Source organism: Pseudochaenichthys georgianus, chromosome 4 (assembly GCF_902827115.2).
Source record: "Pseudochaenichthys georgianus chromosome 4, fPseGeo1.2, whole genome shotgun sequence".
Lineage (NCBI taxonomy): Eukaryota > Metazoa > Chordata > Actinopteri > Perciformes > Channichthyidae > Pseudochaenichthys > Pseudochaenichthys georgianus.
The window spans coordinates 23019183-23039693 of record NC_047506.1 but is presented as its reverse complement, the minus strand read 5'-3'; the positions used below and the strand labels follow the sequence as shown (position 1 = coordinate 23039693).

Genomic DNA, 20511 nt, shown 5'->3' with positions numbered 1-20511 from the left:
AATAGAAAAATTATGAAATAATGGAACAGAACGATGGAAAGATTGAATACATATAAAGGATTCTTGTCAAGTCAGCATGCATCAAATTCACGTCAAAGAGTGCTACTGACAACAAACACTTACAAGGTAAACGTGGGCGATATAAGCATGAACTCATCATGGGGAATGCCTGTAGGTTGTTTGCCTCAGTTACAAATGAGTCATCCAGGCAGTCAGCTGAATTCCACGCTAGATGTCTTCTTCTAAAAACACTGCTCCTAATCATGGCGTCGAACCTCTACGATTACGGTTTTAAAGTGCTGTTAAACATGACACAAACGTGTACAAATCAATTTGGTAAGCCATCTCAAGCTGTGATAACTCACTGTCTCCTCTTCTCTCCTCTCCTTTCCTCTCCTCTCCTTTCCTTTCCTTTCCTCTCCTCTCAGGTTCGCTGCTTCTAGACTACCCCCTCCTGTGACCTTTCACCTCTGCCTGCCTAATGATCTGACCTCTTTTTTACCTCCCTCCATACCGTCTCTCCATCCCTTTCTCTTGTCTCCCAGGGGAACATGCTATTGAGGACTCAGAGGGAGGAGGGCAGATTGGGTCTGTCCTTTCCGGCTGCTTTGTCTCCTTTCACCTTCACTGGTGTCTCCCTCCTCCAGTCACCCTCTCTTTCTCTCTTTTCTCCTATCTATCTTTCCTCTATCTCTTGCTTACTTCTCTCCTTTTTGCTACCCTGTATCTCCATTCACCAGAGTCCAATGTGGATTAGCGATGCTGCTCACTATTTACCCTAATGTGTAGGTTGGGACCCGATAAAGTGGAGGAACACTGATTGCAAATGGGGGAGAGAACCAGACAAGTCACAGAGAGTCAACTGCAAGATGGACAATAGGGAAAAGGAAAGCAGTCCGTATTTAATTCATACAACCAAGGGTGTGAAATTGGCTCTGATTCCCCAAAGATATAGAGAATAAATCTTATTCTCTGTTATACTAACAACAATTTTAACATTCATGAGGCTTTTTCAATGGACCCTATAAATAGGCCTCCTAAATGCGAAATTTGGCATCTTTTGCTGCAAATTAAAAGCCAAAGAATGTATAGGATCTCCCTTTAACAACCAACCTATATTTGCACGCAGTGTGATTGCTCCTGATTAAATTGTCTGTGTCAAAGTCACAGCTCAGCCTGGGGGGTGGAGTAAACAGCCCTATTACTGTAGATGTTAACAAAGCCTCCCAGATATGAAGCCATGCATGCGTTTGGTGCTAAAGCCAATGGGAGATTATCCAGACTGCAAATACATACGACTGCGATGCCCTTTGTACCACACAACAGAGGGCATTTCATGGGCAGTGCGCTGATCCCCTTACTGGTGTGCCATTGAGGCAATGTAATCCCAAATTATTTAACCAGATTACTAGAGCATGAGAAAAAAAATCTGAAAAGCAAAGCTTTATTTATCCAAAGTCAATATAAAAACAAGACAACACAAATTAACATTTTTCATTTGCAAATTACGTTTATCTCGGAAAATTTGAAAAACAAAACGTGGCTTCAGACCCATTAAACCATGAGAAAGTTTGATACCAACACATGCAAAATCACACAAGCCATCAGCTGATATTGGAACAATCTAAACCCTAGCATTTTTCTTAAAAGATCAAACATTTCTGAACAAGTTGAAAGAGTGTGGCGTGACCCTAATCCTAATGCTGATCACTGAGTCAGTTGGTGGGATCAAAGACTGTAGTAATGGCACCACAGTTACTTAATCACAGTAATCTGATTACTGTCTAGAGTAGACAAAGCCAAGTCTACTGGTTATTTTTCAAAACAGGAGTTTTCATACTTCATTTAAAAGAATGTTTTACTGTTTTGTAAAGAAACATTTCCAAAATGAATCAAATATAAATAAAGGATTATATTGCTTTCAAGGCCTTGGTGTTGGATATTATAACTATGACCTCTGCAGCCTTTGCACCTCAATATAATAGAAGATAACACATTAATCTGTTAACATGTAAAATATTGCAAGTTTAGAACCAGCAATATTTTGGCCATGTCCACCATTGCAGGAAATGTCTAATCTAATGTGCGATGCCTGACAAAGGAGATAACAGCACACACTGGTGATACAAGGCAACTAGTTTTCCCTTTTTACACGTCAACATGGACAGTTTCTGAAAATATTTGTGAAGGTGACAATGAATGCCATTTTCGTTTGGACAAAAGGATAAATATGCATAGAAATGCTTTAAAAATACCAAGGTGCCTCTAACGCAGCAGCAATATCAGATGGAAGCTTTGTAAGCCACCATAATCATGAGTAAAACAAATTATATGTGTTTCATTACTGATTCATATCATACAATTCAAGTTGGTTGATCTTAAAACAATAACGTTTTTAAACAAATTATGACAGGATATTACGATAATGACATTATTAATCTCCTGTGCTCTATGATACCAAGAACATAATGACACATGGTTGTGCAATGGAAAGCATCAACATGTGCATTTTTACATTTACTGTGATGTTGTTAGTTTGGAGAGAAGTAGCCAGAGAAGTAAAAAAGGCTGAGATATTTTACAGAAAGGTGTTGAGATTTTTTAAAACACGACTAACACATACTTTTGAACAACAAAAAACACACATTATTGGACTGTTTGTGATGGAAATCAACAAATTATGACAGGATATTACGATAATGACATTATTCGGATTAAAGATGAATAGAAGCAGATTTTAGAATTCATTACATTGAAAGCAATTCAAAATTGACTGACACATACATTAATTGTACTAAATTGAAGTCCAAAGATTTGCATTTGAATTAGAATCAATCTGTAATGAATCATCTCTAATGGAGTACATTTGCCTGTAAGCCCACCAACCCTGCCTAGCCATATTGTCTGATGACGCAATGATCCCAACCATCGCCTCCCTCCCTGCAGCAGGCACCTGGCCAGCAATCGACCGGATCTCACTCATGGTTTTTGGGTCACAAGCTGTGACAGGAAACCGGATGACTCTCCTGTCCTGTATCCAGCACTGAGCCACACACACACATGCGGCGATGCTCCGTGGGAAAGACAGAAGACTTGCTGACCACCGGCTCTGTTGCCTGCTTTCGACAGCAGTGTCTCTCTCTGGCCAGAGAGAGATGGATTAGAAGAGAGAGAGAGAGAGAGAGACAGAAGGAAAGAAAGACAAAAGAGGATGTAGGAAGGATGAGGGAAGAAGAGAACAAGATGAGAAAAGACAGAAGTAGAGATTAAAAAGAGGAAGGGAACACAATACCGATTACGTTCCTGGACAAAGAGAATCGGAGAAAGATAAAGAGACGGAAGAGGAAAGTAATCGTTTGAAAGGTCTGAAGGTCTCAGTCAGACTCACTCACTGTCCTGCGGCAAAGATGAATGCAAGACTTAGCTCCAGCTGCGTGTGCAGGGATGAAAGATGAACACAATTTCAGCATTGACCTCCAGGGGTAAAAACATAGTTGAATGAGTGTAGAAACACGATGACAGTATGGAACTGCAATGTGTCTATCCTGCTGCTCTGCCTCACCTCAGAGCACAATTGCAGACTGCACAAGTCCTTCCCTTTTCTGCTTTCTCTTTCATTTTTGGATCTACTGAGACAGTTTCCCTAACCATTGAATTCAGCATAATCAGTTTGATTATGGTTTACTCAATATGTAGGAGTAAAGAAAAGAACATAAATTCATGAAAACATAAAGAAATATGTTGGAGTATCCCATAGAGGGAAAATGTTTCATGTAAATGAAAAGAGACACTTACCATGCATATTTTGTTTTCTTTTAACAATATGCTATATTTTCCTCAACAAAAAAACCCCGGACTCTCCAATATAAATGAGAATACTATGCGATGGCTGTCAGATTTAATAGTTAAACATTGTTTCTGAAAAGTGAGGTATTTTCTGTCAGTGTGGTAACACTATATTATTATACCAATGATACCCAGCTGTTAAAGAGAATAGGCAGTCAGAGGTGTAAATCTGAACTTGGATCAACCATGCTGCTATGGCCTCATCTCGAAGCAGTTATAAAGAAGAGGAACATCTTTTTTTTTCAGGATTTTTATATAGTTCTGTCACTGCTGCTATGCTCATCACCACTCTCTCACTCTCATCAGGATAATTAGCTACAAAATACAAAAAAAATAAACAGCTTTTCGCTTGCTTTGTCTGTCTGCTACTTGGTCTTGAGCAAATAGTCTGCTGCGCCTGCAAACGGTGATGGTGAGGGCTGTGAAAGTGAAAACAGTTAATTTGCAGGCCATAAACTGCACAAGTCATTTGACTCATTGTTCATTACAAATGTTTAACTTGTATTACTTCTAATTGCTGAACGAGCTATTAGACCAAGATCTTTTTAAAGATTGAACATTTGCTTTACACTTTATGTACACTAACATGTACCTTACCTGCGGCATAAAAAAGCCATGGTCTCTCATGCTTTGCAACTCTGGTAATGATATCCTGTAGGTGCTTATTATACTCAAGCTGGATTGTAAATAGGAGCCCTACTTAACTGTCTTAGCTGATGACCAACTTTTGCAGTACATAGACAAGGCTTTCTCACAGCATACTCTTTGGTATGTTACACTAAACTATCTTCTCTTTTATAACTTGCTTGCAAAAAATGCATCTTGCCTATTTGTCCAATGACATACAGTATGTGAAGGTAATCTAGAGCATTCAATCAGAATGCTGCTACTGGCATCTGTCTAGCGAATCAGAACAAAAACTTGCACTTCTCTTCTGCTCTAATTCATGCCCATCCCTGAGCTCATTGTTACTGCAGGATTTCACTGCATTATGGGCACAACACACATGGTGTAATCCTTCGGGCTTGATGGATAAAAGACATCATACCGTACATGTATGGGAGTATTGCATACATGAAACGAATTGTGCACAACTCAAAGATGTAAGATCAAACTAAGAGGATGTAACACCAGCTGTTCACATATTCTTATAGTGGCAATGGCAGGAGTTAGGCATACCAAATATGGTAAAGTATAGTAGCCTACAATATATAGTCACAATACATTTATGTATATTTGACTCATAAACAGCTTTGAATATGCTTTCTTAGGTAACTAATAACATAAATCTTGAGTGAACTGATATAAAGATGATAGAAATAACACAGGACTTGCACATGATGGGGTATTTATCCCTTGAGGGGAAACTTTTCATTAACAGATGCACAGGTAGAAGTCATTTGGAAAGTGATGCAATGACTTACTCCGAGCCTTTTACATGTTTCATTCAAGCTGTTTTCATTGAATTGAATAATGTATAGGAGGCAAGGATTCAGTTTTTTCCCTCTCTATTTATACGGTAGTTTTATTCATTATTCATGTCTTGATTCATGTGTTAAAGTCATTTCATGCACATGAGCCGTATTTAACTGCAGCAAATCAAAACTGAACTCTGCCTGCACACTACAGCAGTACAGACCTGTCTGTTCATTTTCACTGCACACATTTTTCATTCAATTCAAATTCTCTTCATACTATATATGGTCACATCACTGCCTTTAAGTTTTTCTGCAGATATGACAGTAGACTCCGGCTCTTCCTTATGAAACTATGGTCATTGCATGGCTGCCTTAATGATTATAGTTCTTCTAGCCAACGTATACATCTGCAAACCTCTATTGGAGAGGACATAATTATGACACATGTAGTGCTTGTGTGTTTTTGCATCTAAAGAAATGCCTTTACAGTCACTCAATAGTTTAATAAGCCTCCTTAAAGAACAATTGAAGTGTAAGTAACCCTTATTAAATGGCCTCGAAAGCAAAAATGAAACAGCTTTTGCTTGAGGCGATTGCACACCAAAGTGGAAAGAATATTATATAGCCAATAATGTTTCCCAATAGAAGCTAAAACAAAGGATGCCGAACCATAAAAGCAACAGTGCTAGTGTTTATGTTGACACATTTTGACTGGATGAGGGATGGCAATTTGGAATGATTCTGTCAGTTTTAAGTTGCTGCATACATTTTAAAGGAATGTATGCAACAACTTAAAACATGAATACACTAAAAAGAGACATCAAGGGAAAGATAGACAGAATGCAGGTGGAGCACCGAAACACTTAAGAGAACTATTGAAACTTTGGTAACATCGCTCTGCACATGGGGGATCTTCATTAGTTTTGTATGTCGCTCAGTCTGTCACCTTGTGGCTTAAGTAGCATTTTCCCATTCCTGTTGAGCCTCTCTCCAGCCAAACAACAAAGTAAACCTGTTATAGGGAAGCAGATCTCATTAAAATCTCACTTCACTTCCATCACTCACTCATTCACTCACTCACTCACTCACTCACTCACTCACTCACTCACTCACTCACTCACTCACTCACTCACTCACTCACTCACTCACTCACTCACTCACTCACTGCCTGAGCGGAGCACCGCGGCTGAGAAAAGATAAGGCTGTGTGAGTGTGTGTGTGCGGAGCTCCGCGGATTGGTCCATTTGGTCTAGATTGACGTCAACTTTTCCCGTCCTGGGGCAGCATAGACACGTCTTTTCTGTGTTAGAGTTTTACTCGCTACAGGGTGTACTTTGAGGGTTTGTGACTTTGCAGACCGTTTACATGCAGAAAAAGACATACATAACACACAACGGGATGGGTAATAACCAGAAAAGCATATGATGGGACCTTTGAATTTCTGTTCTTAGCTCTAGGCTAGCTGTTTCGTTTACAGGTTTAATCTAAGGCGCTGAACCTTTTGGCTCTAGATTCATATAGGCACGACATAAATGCCTGACCTCTTAGACCCCACGGACCCTTTGGCGGGTCCGAAACCACAACGTCTGCAAGCAAGAGGGCTTCTTAAGATTTAATAAACTATGAATGTTTCATATCCGTGTAACGGGAAGAAACTCAGCTAACTGATGATTTATTTTTTTTTGCAAAAAAAAACACAAGGCCTCTGAATTAGCCCTATGCAAAAAATCTTAGCGCCGTTAGCACAGAACTCTATATACCGATCGATATACTTATTGGATCTGCACAAACAAGCTTAGATAACATCCTGAGAGACCACAGATAATATAAATATAAGGATCATCACTGAGCGATCAGAACTCGTGACAGGGGAAGCAAATACAGACAACACACGATGTAGGTAGCAAAACACGGAGATATGCTCACCTAGCTGTTATTCTGATCAAAAGTCATGTTCAATGGCATTAAAACGAGAAAAAACGCGGCTGAAGGTTAATTCAATGTGTCTGTCACTTTGAAAAAACTATTGATAATGCATAATTCAATTTGTATGCAAAAGTCGGAGAAGAAAGATTAGCTGCTAATGGTAGCCACCAGAGTGTGTTGCAGCTCCGGTTTTGGCTACGCGTCACTCTCACTCCTTATTTGGTAACCTGTGTGTGTATGTGGAACTTTCCCTCGATTCCATTGGCTCTAGCGGTTAAAAAGAGATGTCAATCATCAAAATCGACCAATGTGTTCTAGAGAAATGGCAAAAATGCCCATTTCCCAAATGGCCCCAGAGGTGGAGTTTTTTTTAGCTAAACCTCTCTAAAAAGGTAAAATGTCACTTGTTTTGCATCAATCTTGATACAGGGTACTTATTATATGTTGTACGTTGGATTCCTAAAGCTTTTAGTCTACTAACGTCATCCAAGGGTAGTAGCCTATTCACTATAAGTACAAAATAATTTTTGGACGGACACTATAATTTACAGTTTTTCAATGCCTGACCTCTGTTCAATCTGAATTTTCTTTAAAATAAAAAAACATCTATATTGATTCTGACTTTTCTACATCCAACTCACAGGTTTATCATTACTTTGAGAAAAAAGATTATTAATGTGTATGCATTCATTGTTTTAAGGGTGGGGGTGTTACGGCTGTATTCCCTGTTTCTCTTTCCCTTTGGTTCCTCTACCCAGGTGTGCTGCGTTGCTGTAACGAGGTTCAGACTAGGTGCACCTGGAGAAGGAAGTGCTTAAAAGCTCCAGTGCAGCAGCAGAAGAGAGAGGCCTCTGGTGTGGGGACTGCTGTGGTTCCGCCGCTCATCCTAGGATGGATAGTTAAACATTTGATGTGTTGGTTATAATAAATCCTATGGATTTGATGATTTTAAAAGTGTCTTTCGTGTTCTATTTGGGTCAGTGGTGGAATTTTGTTAGCCCCATAGGGCCATTTTAAGGGTGAGGCATAACATTTCCCCTTTTAGAAGTGTAGTTAAGGTCATTTTCGAGTCTGAGACCTGAAAAACAGGCTTGGGGTCTAACAGGTTAATACAAGAGAGATATTGATATTCGTTAACTCTGTTAAAAATGTAACATTTAAAACAAAGCTTTTGTTTGTTGTTGTTTTATCTTAATTAATGATTTGTAGCTGCTCAACAACATTTAATAACAACAACTTTTGTGAGTGATTTTCTAAACGAGACTCAGCAATATTAGAAATTCCCTTGTTAACAACCGTTTTGATGTAGTTTCTCTACCTACTACTTTAACCGCAGGCTGGCTCCATCCTCATCCCGCCCACAAGCGTCACTGATTCAAACTGCAGCCGAGGCAGAGGGAGCGCTGAGACTGTCTCTGATCACACACAATCACACACACAAGGAGCACAGCAGAGAGAGCAACACACAGAGCGATAGAGAGGTTGGGGATCCTTCAGTGGCTTTTCACTCGCATGAACACAACCGTAGACCCCCCAGGATCTAAAGATGTGGACAGAAGTCGGAAAGCTTGTGCTATTGCATTTGTTACTCATGGAGCTCCATTGCGCTAGAGGTAAGACACTTGTCTCAGCGAGGAGGTGGATTTGCATCGCATCACGGACGTGGCATCGTTTTGGGGATCGTTGCTTACTGAGGAACGGATCGTCTCCTAATGTAGACCGCGTGTTGTGTTAATGTGTTTCAAAAATATTCTTTCATCTCATTCATACAATGTCTCACACCTGGATCGGCACTTTGGTCCGCGCGGTGAATCCGTTCACTGGTGACATGAGTTGACAATACGCGGAACGAAAGGTCCGTAGCCTACAACCCACACGTGTGTGAATGCAGTAGGTTGATGTTATCGTAATCAAAGGTTGCCTGTGGTAATGTAAAGGATGCACCGATCTGCGTTTTAGCTGAAGGCTGCAACCAAGAAAGCAGAAATAGATTGTCCTAAAGAGATCTTTATGGTGAAGTGCCAGTAGGACGCTGCTGGTAGCTGTTATTGTCGTAAAGCCTATTGATACAGTCAATCAAGACCATCATGACAGGGAAAGTGTAAATCATTGTATGGAAATGGTGGATTTGAGAAAAACGAAACTATACACTACAGCATTATTTATCAGAGGAAGCCCAACTATAGAGAAAGATTTAGAGATACATCTGTTTATCTCTTTACAACCCACAATAAGGGTGTAATTAAAACCTGTTTTATTCTAGTAAATGCATGTAGCCTATGTATTCTTTCTAAGCCAAGGCTAATTTGAAAAGTGCACATTGTTTTTCTACACAAGTTAACCTCACAAACAAAACAGCCATGTAAACAGTCAAGCTTCCTCTGCAATAGGATGGTGTTAAAAAATAAAAACATTGCCTCATTCCTGTAAATGTTTTTAATTTCCCCCCCAAATATGTGTATTATTCACAAGTGTCTATTATACATTTGTTGGTACTTTTAAATATCATACTCTGTTAACCTGGCATCCATATGTAGTCAATGTTCACATTTGTATAATTTAATGAACCAAATAAGTAATTGACCACTTTTTTGACAACACAGGAACTACTACGGAGACAGAGTGTGAAGTCGGGCAGTTTCAGTGCAAGAACGGACGCTGCATCCCGACCCTGTGGAGATGTGATGATGATGACGATTGCTCAGACAGCAGCGATGAGGAGAACTGTCGTAAGTAGCCCAGATAATTTTTATATTGGCTGATAAGTGCAGTAATGCCTTTGTTTGCTGCCCAATGAAACTTGAAATTGATTTCATATGAGCTGGTACCTAACTGGATACAAGTATATGCTGTAAACAGTTGATTAACTCCATATTGTAACTTTTGAATGCATGAGTGAAGATATACTGAGATAAGCTGCTTATATTTGGTGTGGGCCCCTCTGGAATCTAATTTTCAGTTGTTAGTCTAACAGTCAGTGCAGGAACTGCTGATCCTGGATCATTGGTTAGGTCACATGTCCACAGGAATTTATCAGATTTCTTGCTAATTTCACCGCTAATTAAACCTCTTGATACAAGGAGAGCTGTCACCCTCGAGCAGTGACCATCAACTGGTGGCCCGCGGGCCACATCCGGCCCGCCAGACATTCTCATCCGGCCCGCACGACTGGGGTGACTGTGGCGTTGGCGGAGTGGTTAGTGTGTTCGCCCCCCACTCATTTTTTCTTTTACAACGTCTCGTGAGTAATGTGCAGTGCCGGAGTCCAACAGAGAGGCAGAAGCTGCGGGACGGTAGACTGCGTACTGCGTAGTCTTCCCTGTCTTGAAGAAGAAGTGATCCTTCGTTGTGAAGAGTCTGCTTTATGCGCTCCGCAGCAGTAGCCCCGCAGCGACAGAGTCCAACAGAGAGGCAGGAGCTGCGGGACAGTAGCCTAGAAGTGATCCTCCGTTAGCGTGAAGAGTCTGCTAAGCTTTATGCACTCGGCAGTACCTGAGCGTGCTCCACTAGCACCCCACACCCCCGGTCAACAACTTCAAAATTCTGGGCTATATAAAAATCGCTGGCCCGCTCAATTAATCGTATTTTAATCACAATTACGATTATGGCTTGCAACGATTACGAAAGCAACGTAATGGAAATAAAACGATTATTTTGTAATTATTATTATTTATTTTTTTTGGTTTATCAGTTGTTATACTTAAAGTTCAGGGTAATCAACTGTTAAAAACATACTGTTCAAAGTATATGGATAATCGTTTTTAATAATCGTGATATCAATTATTGACCCAAATAATCGTGATTATGATTTTTGCCATAATCGAGCAGCCCTACGCGAAAGTGTTTATAGAGAGGCGAAGTCCCTCCCTTTACGGAAAAATTATGTATTGAAGTCAATGGAGAGAGAAAGATTATCTTTCGATTCCGTTTGAATTGTGCCACGAATTACACATATGATGTTTGTCAATTTAGAAGATAATTTTGCAAGTAAAAAAAAATAAAAGTGTGTCGTAACACTTTTTTTTTTTTGTGAAACCGCTCAATGAACTACATCTCCTGTCTCGCACCACACACCAAGACGACCGTCACGTTAGCACATTTCACTTCTTCCTTTCAGAATGAGGCGAAAAGTATTAAAAGAGGTGAAAATCACTACAAGTCTGGGCATGTTGAGAGCTGTACATACAAAAAAGGGGAGTTAGTCGGTTCAGTAAGAGCCAGCATGTGGGAACGGATTCTGGGATTTGTAGTCTTTCTAGTTGCGTATTTTTCATGGTCTTATATTTCAACAGTTTTATGACAAACTGTGACTTTTTTGACATGGAAATCATTTTTTAAGATTGACAAACATCATATGTGTAATTCGTGGCACATTTCAAACGGGATCGAAAGATACGTTTTCTCTCCCCATTGACTTGAATACATAATTTTTCCGAAATAAGGTCCCATGGGTCGGAAGTAGATGGGCGGGACTTCGCCTCTCTATTGGATACATTTTGGCCCTTGGACAAATGTAGTTGGTGATCCCTGCCTTATCTTGCTGTGATGATGTTGGCTCCCTGCCTCATAATGTTGTTCTTCATTTATAATGGCTTAACAGAGTGTCGTATGAGTCATGACCACCTACTGCTGAGTAATATAGCATGCTTTAATGCAAATACTGTGTCTCTTAGATATGATCACAAACAATTGGCTGCCTTTTCTGTTGCGCTCTCTGCTTCTGCTGGTGGTGTGTAATCACAGTTTTGAATACAGAATAGCGTATGCGATGTCGGAAAATCAAATGTTGTACTATGTCCTCCAGAAATGTGTGAAAAATAGCAGTAGAACATGATTCCGATTTGACTGACTCTGTTCCGTTCAGGAAATTGCATGAACAACCAGCCAAGTAATCATCGCTTATACATTTGTCATGGTACTAATTGCTTGAATGGTTATATTAGCGGCCAATTGATTCTCTCATCTTGCACGCCCACAATGAGGGGGGTGGCTGAATATCACGGGGTATCCCTGGATGAATGCCGTGACATTTACAAGCACATCTCATTCACCGCTGAGACTGAATAGAATTATTGGACACTATTTGATGGAAGTGAAGTTAGATTTTAATGAGATCTCCTTCCCTCTAACCGGTTTACTTTGTTGTTTGTCTGAAGAGAGGCTCAACAGGAATGTGACAATGGTACTTAATCCACAAGGTGACAGACTGTTCTTTTAACTGAGCCACTTTATCTGTGGCAGACACATGCCCTACTCCTCTTCTCTTAGTCTTTTTGCTATACTTCTGGTCAGCTTTGGATGTGGTTATGTTCTCTTCTACTATAATACTCTCGATCTATTCCCCTGTTCACTCTCTACCTGATCTACTTTTAATCTCTTGCTGTTTCTTAAACTCTCTTCTGCTACTTCCATCGCTTTTACTCTCCCTTCATACCAACCTTGCACTCTCTTCAGCCCGCGTCAGCCCTCAGTCTGTTTCGGAAGTTGGGTGCTTCTTTCAAAAAGCACCCCCCCCTCATTTTAAAATCTCTTGTGGGCACCTAGGCAATGCAAATGCTGCTGAGGTTATGCCCACTCGTCTTACGCCCACAAAGAGCATCAGCTGATAGGTTGGTTGAAGATATATCCAACAGCGTGACTCCGGTTGCCCGAGTGATGCTCAGTGGCTGGCAGTGTGCCAGCCCTTGGAACAGATGCCAGCACTGCAACTGTGCCCCCTCCCCAAAACCCAATATCACCAGCAGAGCTCAGCGGAGAGGAGGGAAAGCTTGAGGTGGAGAAGAAGGACCAGAAATGATGGGACATATTTGATTGAGATCAACAGGATAGTGTTAAATAAGAGCATTTTACAGAATGTGAAGGGGGCTAATGAGGACAGGAGGGCAGATATTGTTAAGACTTGAGGGTAAGGTTAACCAATCAAAAGCCAATAAGATTTGCTTCACTCATGAGGATGTGGCAAAGCTCTATGAGCTCAGAACAGGTGTCTTTTAAAATAGGCGGTATATCAGATGGCATTGCTCTCATTGGCTAAGCACCTGATCCTTCCATCACCTGATTGGGCGATTGTAACACTCACTTGGCTGCCATTGGTCTTTGCATCTGACTTTCAAAAGAATATACACATTAATAAAAACAATGTCAAAATCTCTAAAAAAGGGCAAGATGATAATAGCTAAAATCTGAAGCATGACATACTCAATGTAGACGAAGCTATGGTAGAAGGGTGCATGCATTGCTGTGCTCATCGTTGAAGCAATTTAGGAATTTAAAATATGATGCGCAATCCCTATTAAGTCAAGGCAATTTGCAAGTAAACACACCATAACTGTTTGCACGTGGGAGTATAAGCTATAGTACCATGTCTTTATCAGTCAGTACTCAGTAGTCACATCACCCATCTTATTTTCCGTTCGCACACACAGGTCTGTCACCACAGGGATTACAGCTATCCACCCTGCTGTATTAGACCAAGTCTTATTAGATTTGGTTTGTGTTTTGTGCCTTTGTCTATCCGTTCTTTCACTCTCCCTTTCTGCTCCTATCCTCCCCTCTCCTCTCCTTCATTCTCAACATGCCTCTTGCTAGATTTAGCTGTTGCCCTGGGAGACGGTAAAGTGGTGGTGATGCTGGTGGTGGAGGGGTTTTTGTGTATGCATGTGCTTTCTTTGTAGTGAACGCAACGCTCCTGCACATATGTATGCATTCACATGGCAACTCTCCATCTCTGAACTGCTCTGTATGACCCATATTTTGATTGAGGAATATTAATAAAAAGGCTATATATATATATTTTAGAGGATTTAAGTGGATTTAAACATGCTTAATCCAAAGTGTAAAATCATGTAATATCTGAACCTCATGCAAGGTTTCTGCCTGTGTGTTGAAAGCCAATGGTCCACTGGGCTGAAGTTGACCCCCCATTGGGCCAAAGCATTGTGGAATATTTTATAAATGTATTTTAAAGATGTTTTTCAGCGGGGGTGGTTCAGTTGGAAGCATAGATTTAATGGTATGAGAATAATGGAAATGGAAGGATCACCAGCAACATCTGTTCCTTAAAATGTGAATTACTATACAGCAGGGCTGAGATCAGTGTTTTTACCATCACACTTCTAACTGTCTGTGATACTGGAATCAAAGAAACTATAGGGCCTTATCTTAATGCTGCCACCAGGGTACCCTGTCATATTTGCATTGAATTGTTCTTCCTATCTGCACAATGACACACTCGGTTTGAGAATGATTTAACACAGAACTGTGAAATCAGTTGTGGTCATTTGTGGTGAAAGGATTACTAAGTTACTAAATGGGTTGAGGCAAGGATTCTCATTTTTATGTCTTTAAAAAAAATAAAATGATTTTGAGTGTTTGCTGCTTGGTTGGATACAATAAGTAGAATGAAGATTGTTGGAGTAGGAAATTGTCTTGGCAAGATAATGATTGGGTATCATTCGATTATGCAAGGGAGAAATAATGAGGAAATAGTTGGAGTTAAGTAAAAAACAAATTCTGAATTAAAAAAAAACCAATTAACAATGAAATCCTAGTGTTTCTTGATGGTGACAAGGGGTTGTAAACAGAATACTGTAAGGCTGGGAAGAAAGGTATTTTAGCTTAGGGTTTCTGTGTGTGTCACAGCAGAACAATGAGTCTGAGCAGTCTAAGAAGGGGAGCGTCTCCTCTTCAGTCTGAGACCAGCATCCCATAGAAGAGACATCACAACACATTTCACGCCGCTGCTCTGAGTGTGTGCCTGGGCAGGGCTCTCACACACGCACGCACACTGTAATAAGAGACCACCGAAAAGTGCTTGAGGCATAAAAGGCATTGTACTGATAGGTTCACAGAAACACATTTTGATCACCTGCTGACACAGTCGCACAACAACACACACATTGCTCGCTGTAGCACAGCTGGGGTCAGACTTTTAATGGGGATAGGTCAAAGGGACCAGCAGCTTAATCCATTACACACAAACACACATATGGACACATGGAGTGTGACGTAGCAGGGCTGTGAGGCAAGACTATGATAAAATGCTTCTAAAAGGAAGCTATCACTGATCATTTACTCAATACTTCTTTTGAGGAGGTAATATTTTGTATTCTGTTGTGTCCAACCATCAAAAGCTCATACACACTTACGCCTGTTAACAGCCACATAGACAAGCATATGATGGTACACCACCATTTTTTTTTTATTGGACTAAGGACAAGGTGTGTGTACGTACGTGCGTACGTACGTGCGTGCGTACGTACGTGCGTGCGTACGTGCGTGTGTGTGCGTGACGGTGCATGCACGTATATATCAGGAGTGTGAGCAGCTGTAGTGCTAGTCTCCAGAGAAAAACCCCACTGCTGTGCTCTGTTACTACTGAGGCACTGTGGGACTTTATTTGTTTGTGTGTGTTTGTGTACTTGTATATAACTGTATGTGCAAGCAAATATATCAGTTTTTTATGCCAAGAGAAAGCATTTTACAAACGGATGACAACACAAAAAACACATGTCACTTGAGGAAAAAAAGAGCAGCTTTGAGTAAAATTGGCTAGGTTGACTCGCCCGACAAAGGATAATTCAGTTTTTATGCAACTTGAGTCTTATTTTTATGGTTTTAGTCTATACAATAACTTCCCTGCATATTGGGGGCAGCTTTTGAGAACCACTGATTTAAGTGATGAGAACAAAAATAGAAACCCCACGTTTTGCTGATAAATCCTTAGCCCCAATGCTTACACTTTTACGTATACTGGTTTACGTTGGATGACAGTCGGACACTAATGTAGAAGGGAATTATAACTTTTGACGGATTTGAAGCTAAACGCTGAGGTTGTAAGTGTGTCCAATGCATCTGACAGTTCTGTTTAGGAGTTTAGAAAAAATTACAGGAAATACACAATAACAATAATTTTTCTCTGGTTCCCAAGGAATTAAACTTGGTTGGTAATGACCTAAGGTTGATTAAAAAAAGCCTAATTTCATCAGCCATGTTGGAGCTTTATTAAAGTTGCATTACTTTGTTCTATCATCAGTAAAAAAAACATTTTAATCACAAACATCAGGCTTCTATGAACATGATGCTCTCCCATGTCCTGATAACACATTAAAGAATAAGGCTTCCAGCTGGCCAATGTTCTTTATATCATGATACTTCTCGGAGATTGATTATAAATAATATCAAGTAGACTTTTTCAGCATTGTCAGTCTGACAGATGACAAGCCCAAAATAAGGTAGGGCATCACCTTGTCAGACACTGTATCATGCTCTACAACAGGGGTGGGGAACCTCCGGCCTCCGGGCCGTATACGGCCCGCGAGACCATTTGGTGTAGCCCTCGAGGTAATTTATAAACACACGCAAAAAAGAAAAAAATTAAAGAAATCTAGACCGCAAAATAATTAAACAAGTGAGTGCCTGTTTTTCCTGGCCAAGGTCAGGGTCCTTGAACACAACACAAGCCTAACGTGTCATCACGTGGTATATGTCTGACAGGGGTGTAGTTCTGACGGGGAGCACCAGAACGCAGCTCCGCTCCGGCACTTCCAAAAATTGCAGTACCGATAAGGAGCCGTACACATGCTGCAGTTTTTGCGTGGCTGTGTCTTAGTTGTAAGCCCAGTGTCGATCTGTTCATCTGTCATACTGATCATAACTTTATTGTTATTAGCATCTGGTTAGCTAGCTATGCTAACGAATATAAGAAGCTTTTTCTACAACCAGTGAGGTAAAGGCACATCTTTATATGATCATTATAATTATCAAAAAATAAGAGAATAAATTAAACAGGTATAAAATACTATATGACAGTAAAAAAAAGTTGTTATTAATAAACAAGAATACAGTTTGAAAGGGGAGTGATTTGTAAAATATCCATAAAGAAAAAGAAAATCTGTTTACAGTTCTGTTTCATGTGGGTGTTGAGAGATGTATCCATAGATCTACTAATGTTGCTCTCAAAGTGCACCAGATTGATGCTTTTAACTTCAACATTTAAAAAAAAATCTTCCCTGACCCCCCTAGAGGAGGTTAGGCCCCCCGACTTAAATCATGTTCACATGGATAGGAGTCTAAATACATTTGCACACATCTTGTGTCCATATCTTTCTGTTTGGGTGGTCATGCCACAACCGTGCACGTGCATGCATGCGTGAGTCATGGCAAGATATCTGGATTAAGAGGTTGCTTTTTCTTTGCACAGCATGAAAGAAAGGTGAAATGAGTGGGCTGTGATTTTAGTATTTTTAAGCAGAGGTTAATAATTTGTACGGCCCTCGGAGGATGTTGAAAACATTGAAATGGCCCTTGAGAGGAAAAAGGTTCCCCACCCCTGCTCTACAAGATAACAATACCTGGTTTTTTGAATAGGTGTTGGGTGCAGCGATGCAAAACAGCAGCAGGGTAATTTTAGCTGAGGTCAGTGCTTGCCTGAGGCTCTCTCTCTCTCTCTCTCTCTCTCTCTCTCTCTCTCTCTCTCTCTCTCTCTCTCTCGCTCTCTCTCTCTGTGGCCAACTATTTGGCTATCTCCCTCCCATTTCTGTCCGCTTTCTACCTATCGTTACCTTTCCATCTCCCGAGTCCTGCTTTTGTTACCCCTCTCGTTTTCTCTGGACTTTTTGAGTTTGTTGACACATAGGGCAGGGGTATCATCAGTACTAGCTCAGATGATCTATGACCAGGGTTGGGAGGGTTACTTTGTAAATGTAATCAGTTACTGATTACTGATTACATGGCTCTGAAAGTAATCCGAATACAGTTACAGTTACGTGTCTTTAAAAAGTAACGTAATCAGATTACTTTTAGATTACTTTTGGATTACTTTCTTTTTCCATCTAAAATGGGTATGTTTTGGTGAACAGGAGACACAAAAAGCAAAAGGAAACTGAACGTGTTGTTTTTACTGTTTTAATGGCTTATCAAGAGCACAACTGAAACATCACATCTGAAACGATTTAACAACATAATACACTTGTTGGGGATGCAGCTTGGGATGTGAGGAGTGAGTGAGGGACACGACTTAGAAAGGGCGTGTCGCCTTCTGTCCTGCCAGTGTTGGCAGGACATGAATTAAAATGTCGAACTCGGACTTCATTTTAAGGACATTTCGGCCAGGGGTGTAGAGCTATAGTTTAAGCACCGGATTGGCAAAACAGGAGAGGAGAGTGTGTGCACCAGTCTGCCTTGATCTATGAATTCATGTCTGTGACTCTCACGGTATCTGCTGCCCGCAGCTGTTTTATACAACCTGATCTCACCAGAATGCGTGACTCCACCACGACTCCTTAACACCACAATGCGTGGTGGAGTCACGAACTTTGTTACATTTGCGTGTCGGCACCACGCAAACAACCCCAATGTAAAGTGAATGAGGCTCCTTTGTCGTGGTGCACACACGCATTTCTACAACGTGCATTGTGTGTAATGCAACTGTTATTTTTATTAAATTAGTTTGTTTTTAAGGAAGGCCAGAGCTTCAGCTGTGTCAAATAGATTGTTCCCTTCAGTTAACGTTATTTAAAAGATAATGATCATGTCCCCTGTATTGTATTACGAGCGTCCATTCCCATTGGATAACGGAGAATTTTACACCCGGAAGTAAGTAGCCTATTCTCCTTACTGTCGATTGATTTTACAGTGATATCTGCACTACTCATCGACTAAAAAACACCAAATTGTCCTTGTTAATTACACAACATTGATTGGTTTGAATTGTGTACAATGCTTTTGTATTTTCCCCCTTCGATTCGGAGAAACAAATATATTTTCGGAGTTTTTGGACGGCAGAAGACACTACACTACCCAGAATCCTCAGCTATCGTTTGGGACTACACCATGTGCTTAGCTTGACAAACCCCGTGATCAGTCCTCAACCTCTGTGATTGGATGCGCGACGTTTACACAGAGCGTCCAAAAGGACTTTGAAATGGAATGAAACCCATCTACGGCACACTATTCAAAACAGGAATCGAACGTGTCCTACCCCCCTCCCCCCCTTAGGTCACAGGCTCCTCCAACAGTGCTACGCAATAAAACAGATGCACAGAAAAAATAGTGAAATAGTGCAATAAGAGTCTATATACAAGTGATTGGAATATGATATATTAGATACATAATTTCTAAGTAAGCCAGATGAATGTTATTTCTAAGTTCAGGTGTTTAATAGTCTTCTGGCCTGTGGGATGAAGCTGTCTCTGTGTCTGGTGGTTTTAGTCCGAATGCTGTGGTACAGCCTGCCAGACTGCAGCAGACAGAACCGTTTGTGGCTGGGGTGATGGTGGTCTTTTATAATCCTGAGGGCTTTCTTTAAGGTTAACCTGGTATTTTTAATCCACTACATTTATTTTAGTTACTTTACAGATTTGGATTAATGATGTGAAATATAAACAACCCTTAAATCAGACTTTAGTTACACCTGAATGAAATTCAGTGAAGGTGATTGTCAAGTGCCAACAATCAGGCGAGATATTTGATAGTTGGTTGCTTGAGAAGACTAAATATTTATCTGCAGATCCGTTTAAAGCATATTCATTACTCGTTATTCTCTAATAGTTCATTAAAGACTGTATATAATTGCTATTTTGCACATCCCTTTCAAGATTTTCTAAGGTTTATTGACATATCATATACACAACAGTGTAGTTATGCAATGAATGAACAACTTGGGTCACAGGTTCATCAACAGTGCATTACAAGACATCTATCAATGTGTGTATACTTCCACCATTACACTGTCGTATTCTGCACATTTCTTTAATTAAAGCCTTATTAGTTAGCACATCCTCCTATCAGGCACTAAACTGTTTTACTCTAGATATCATTTGAGTATCTTCTTGATATTTTCTATTCTATATTTATATAATTGACCTTCTACTTTCCCACTATTTTGTATGTACTCTTAATATTTGAATGTTTTCATAAAATATAACGCATTCAAAAGTGCGTTACAAAAATGAAAGACATTAAGAAAAAGGCATTTTAAACAGTCATTAAAAAGCAACACAATCTTCCTGCATTGCAATTACTCTAAACGTGTAATAACGTGCTTTAACCAGTAGGTGGTTTGGGTTAAAAGGCTGTCAAGTTTACAGTGTTAACAAAATAAAATATACTGCTGTTTCCGGTTTAGTTTACGACGAATATTATTTTGTTATTGTTTTGATATTTGTAACACAAAAGCGATGGAAAAAACCCATAGCAACCAAAAAAAGATGGTCTTAACATGACCCAGTCGTCTAGTAGTTAATAAAAAACAATAATATCAAAACAAAATATTACTACTAACTTTATTGTGAAATTAAAACAGAACGGTAAAAGAATAGTT

General features: G+C 40.1%; 1 protein-coding gene across 5 annotated transcripts in view; it reads left to right on the top strand.

Moving 5' to 3' along the window:
• Positions 1-8609: 8609 nt before the first annotated feature.
• lrp8 (low density lipoprotein receptor-related protein 8, apolipoprotein e receptor) overlaps positions 8610-20511 on the top strand; it is a 194126-nt gene continuing 182224 nt past the window's right edge. For all 5 annotated transcript variants that reach the window (XM_034081089.2, XM_034081093.1, XM_034081090.2 and 2 more), the window contains exons 1-2: positions 8610-8803; positions 9794-9919. In XM_034081089.2, coding sequence (XP_033936980.1) covers positions 8737-8803; positions 9794-9919 — 193 coding nt within the window. In that variant the 5' untranslated portion in view covers positions 8610-8736. The remainder of the gene's footprint in view (positions 8804-9793; positions 9920-20511) is intronic.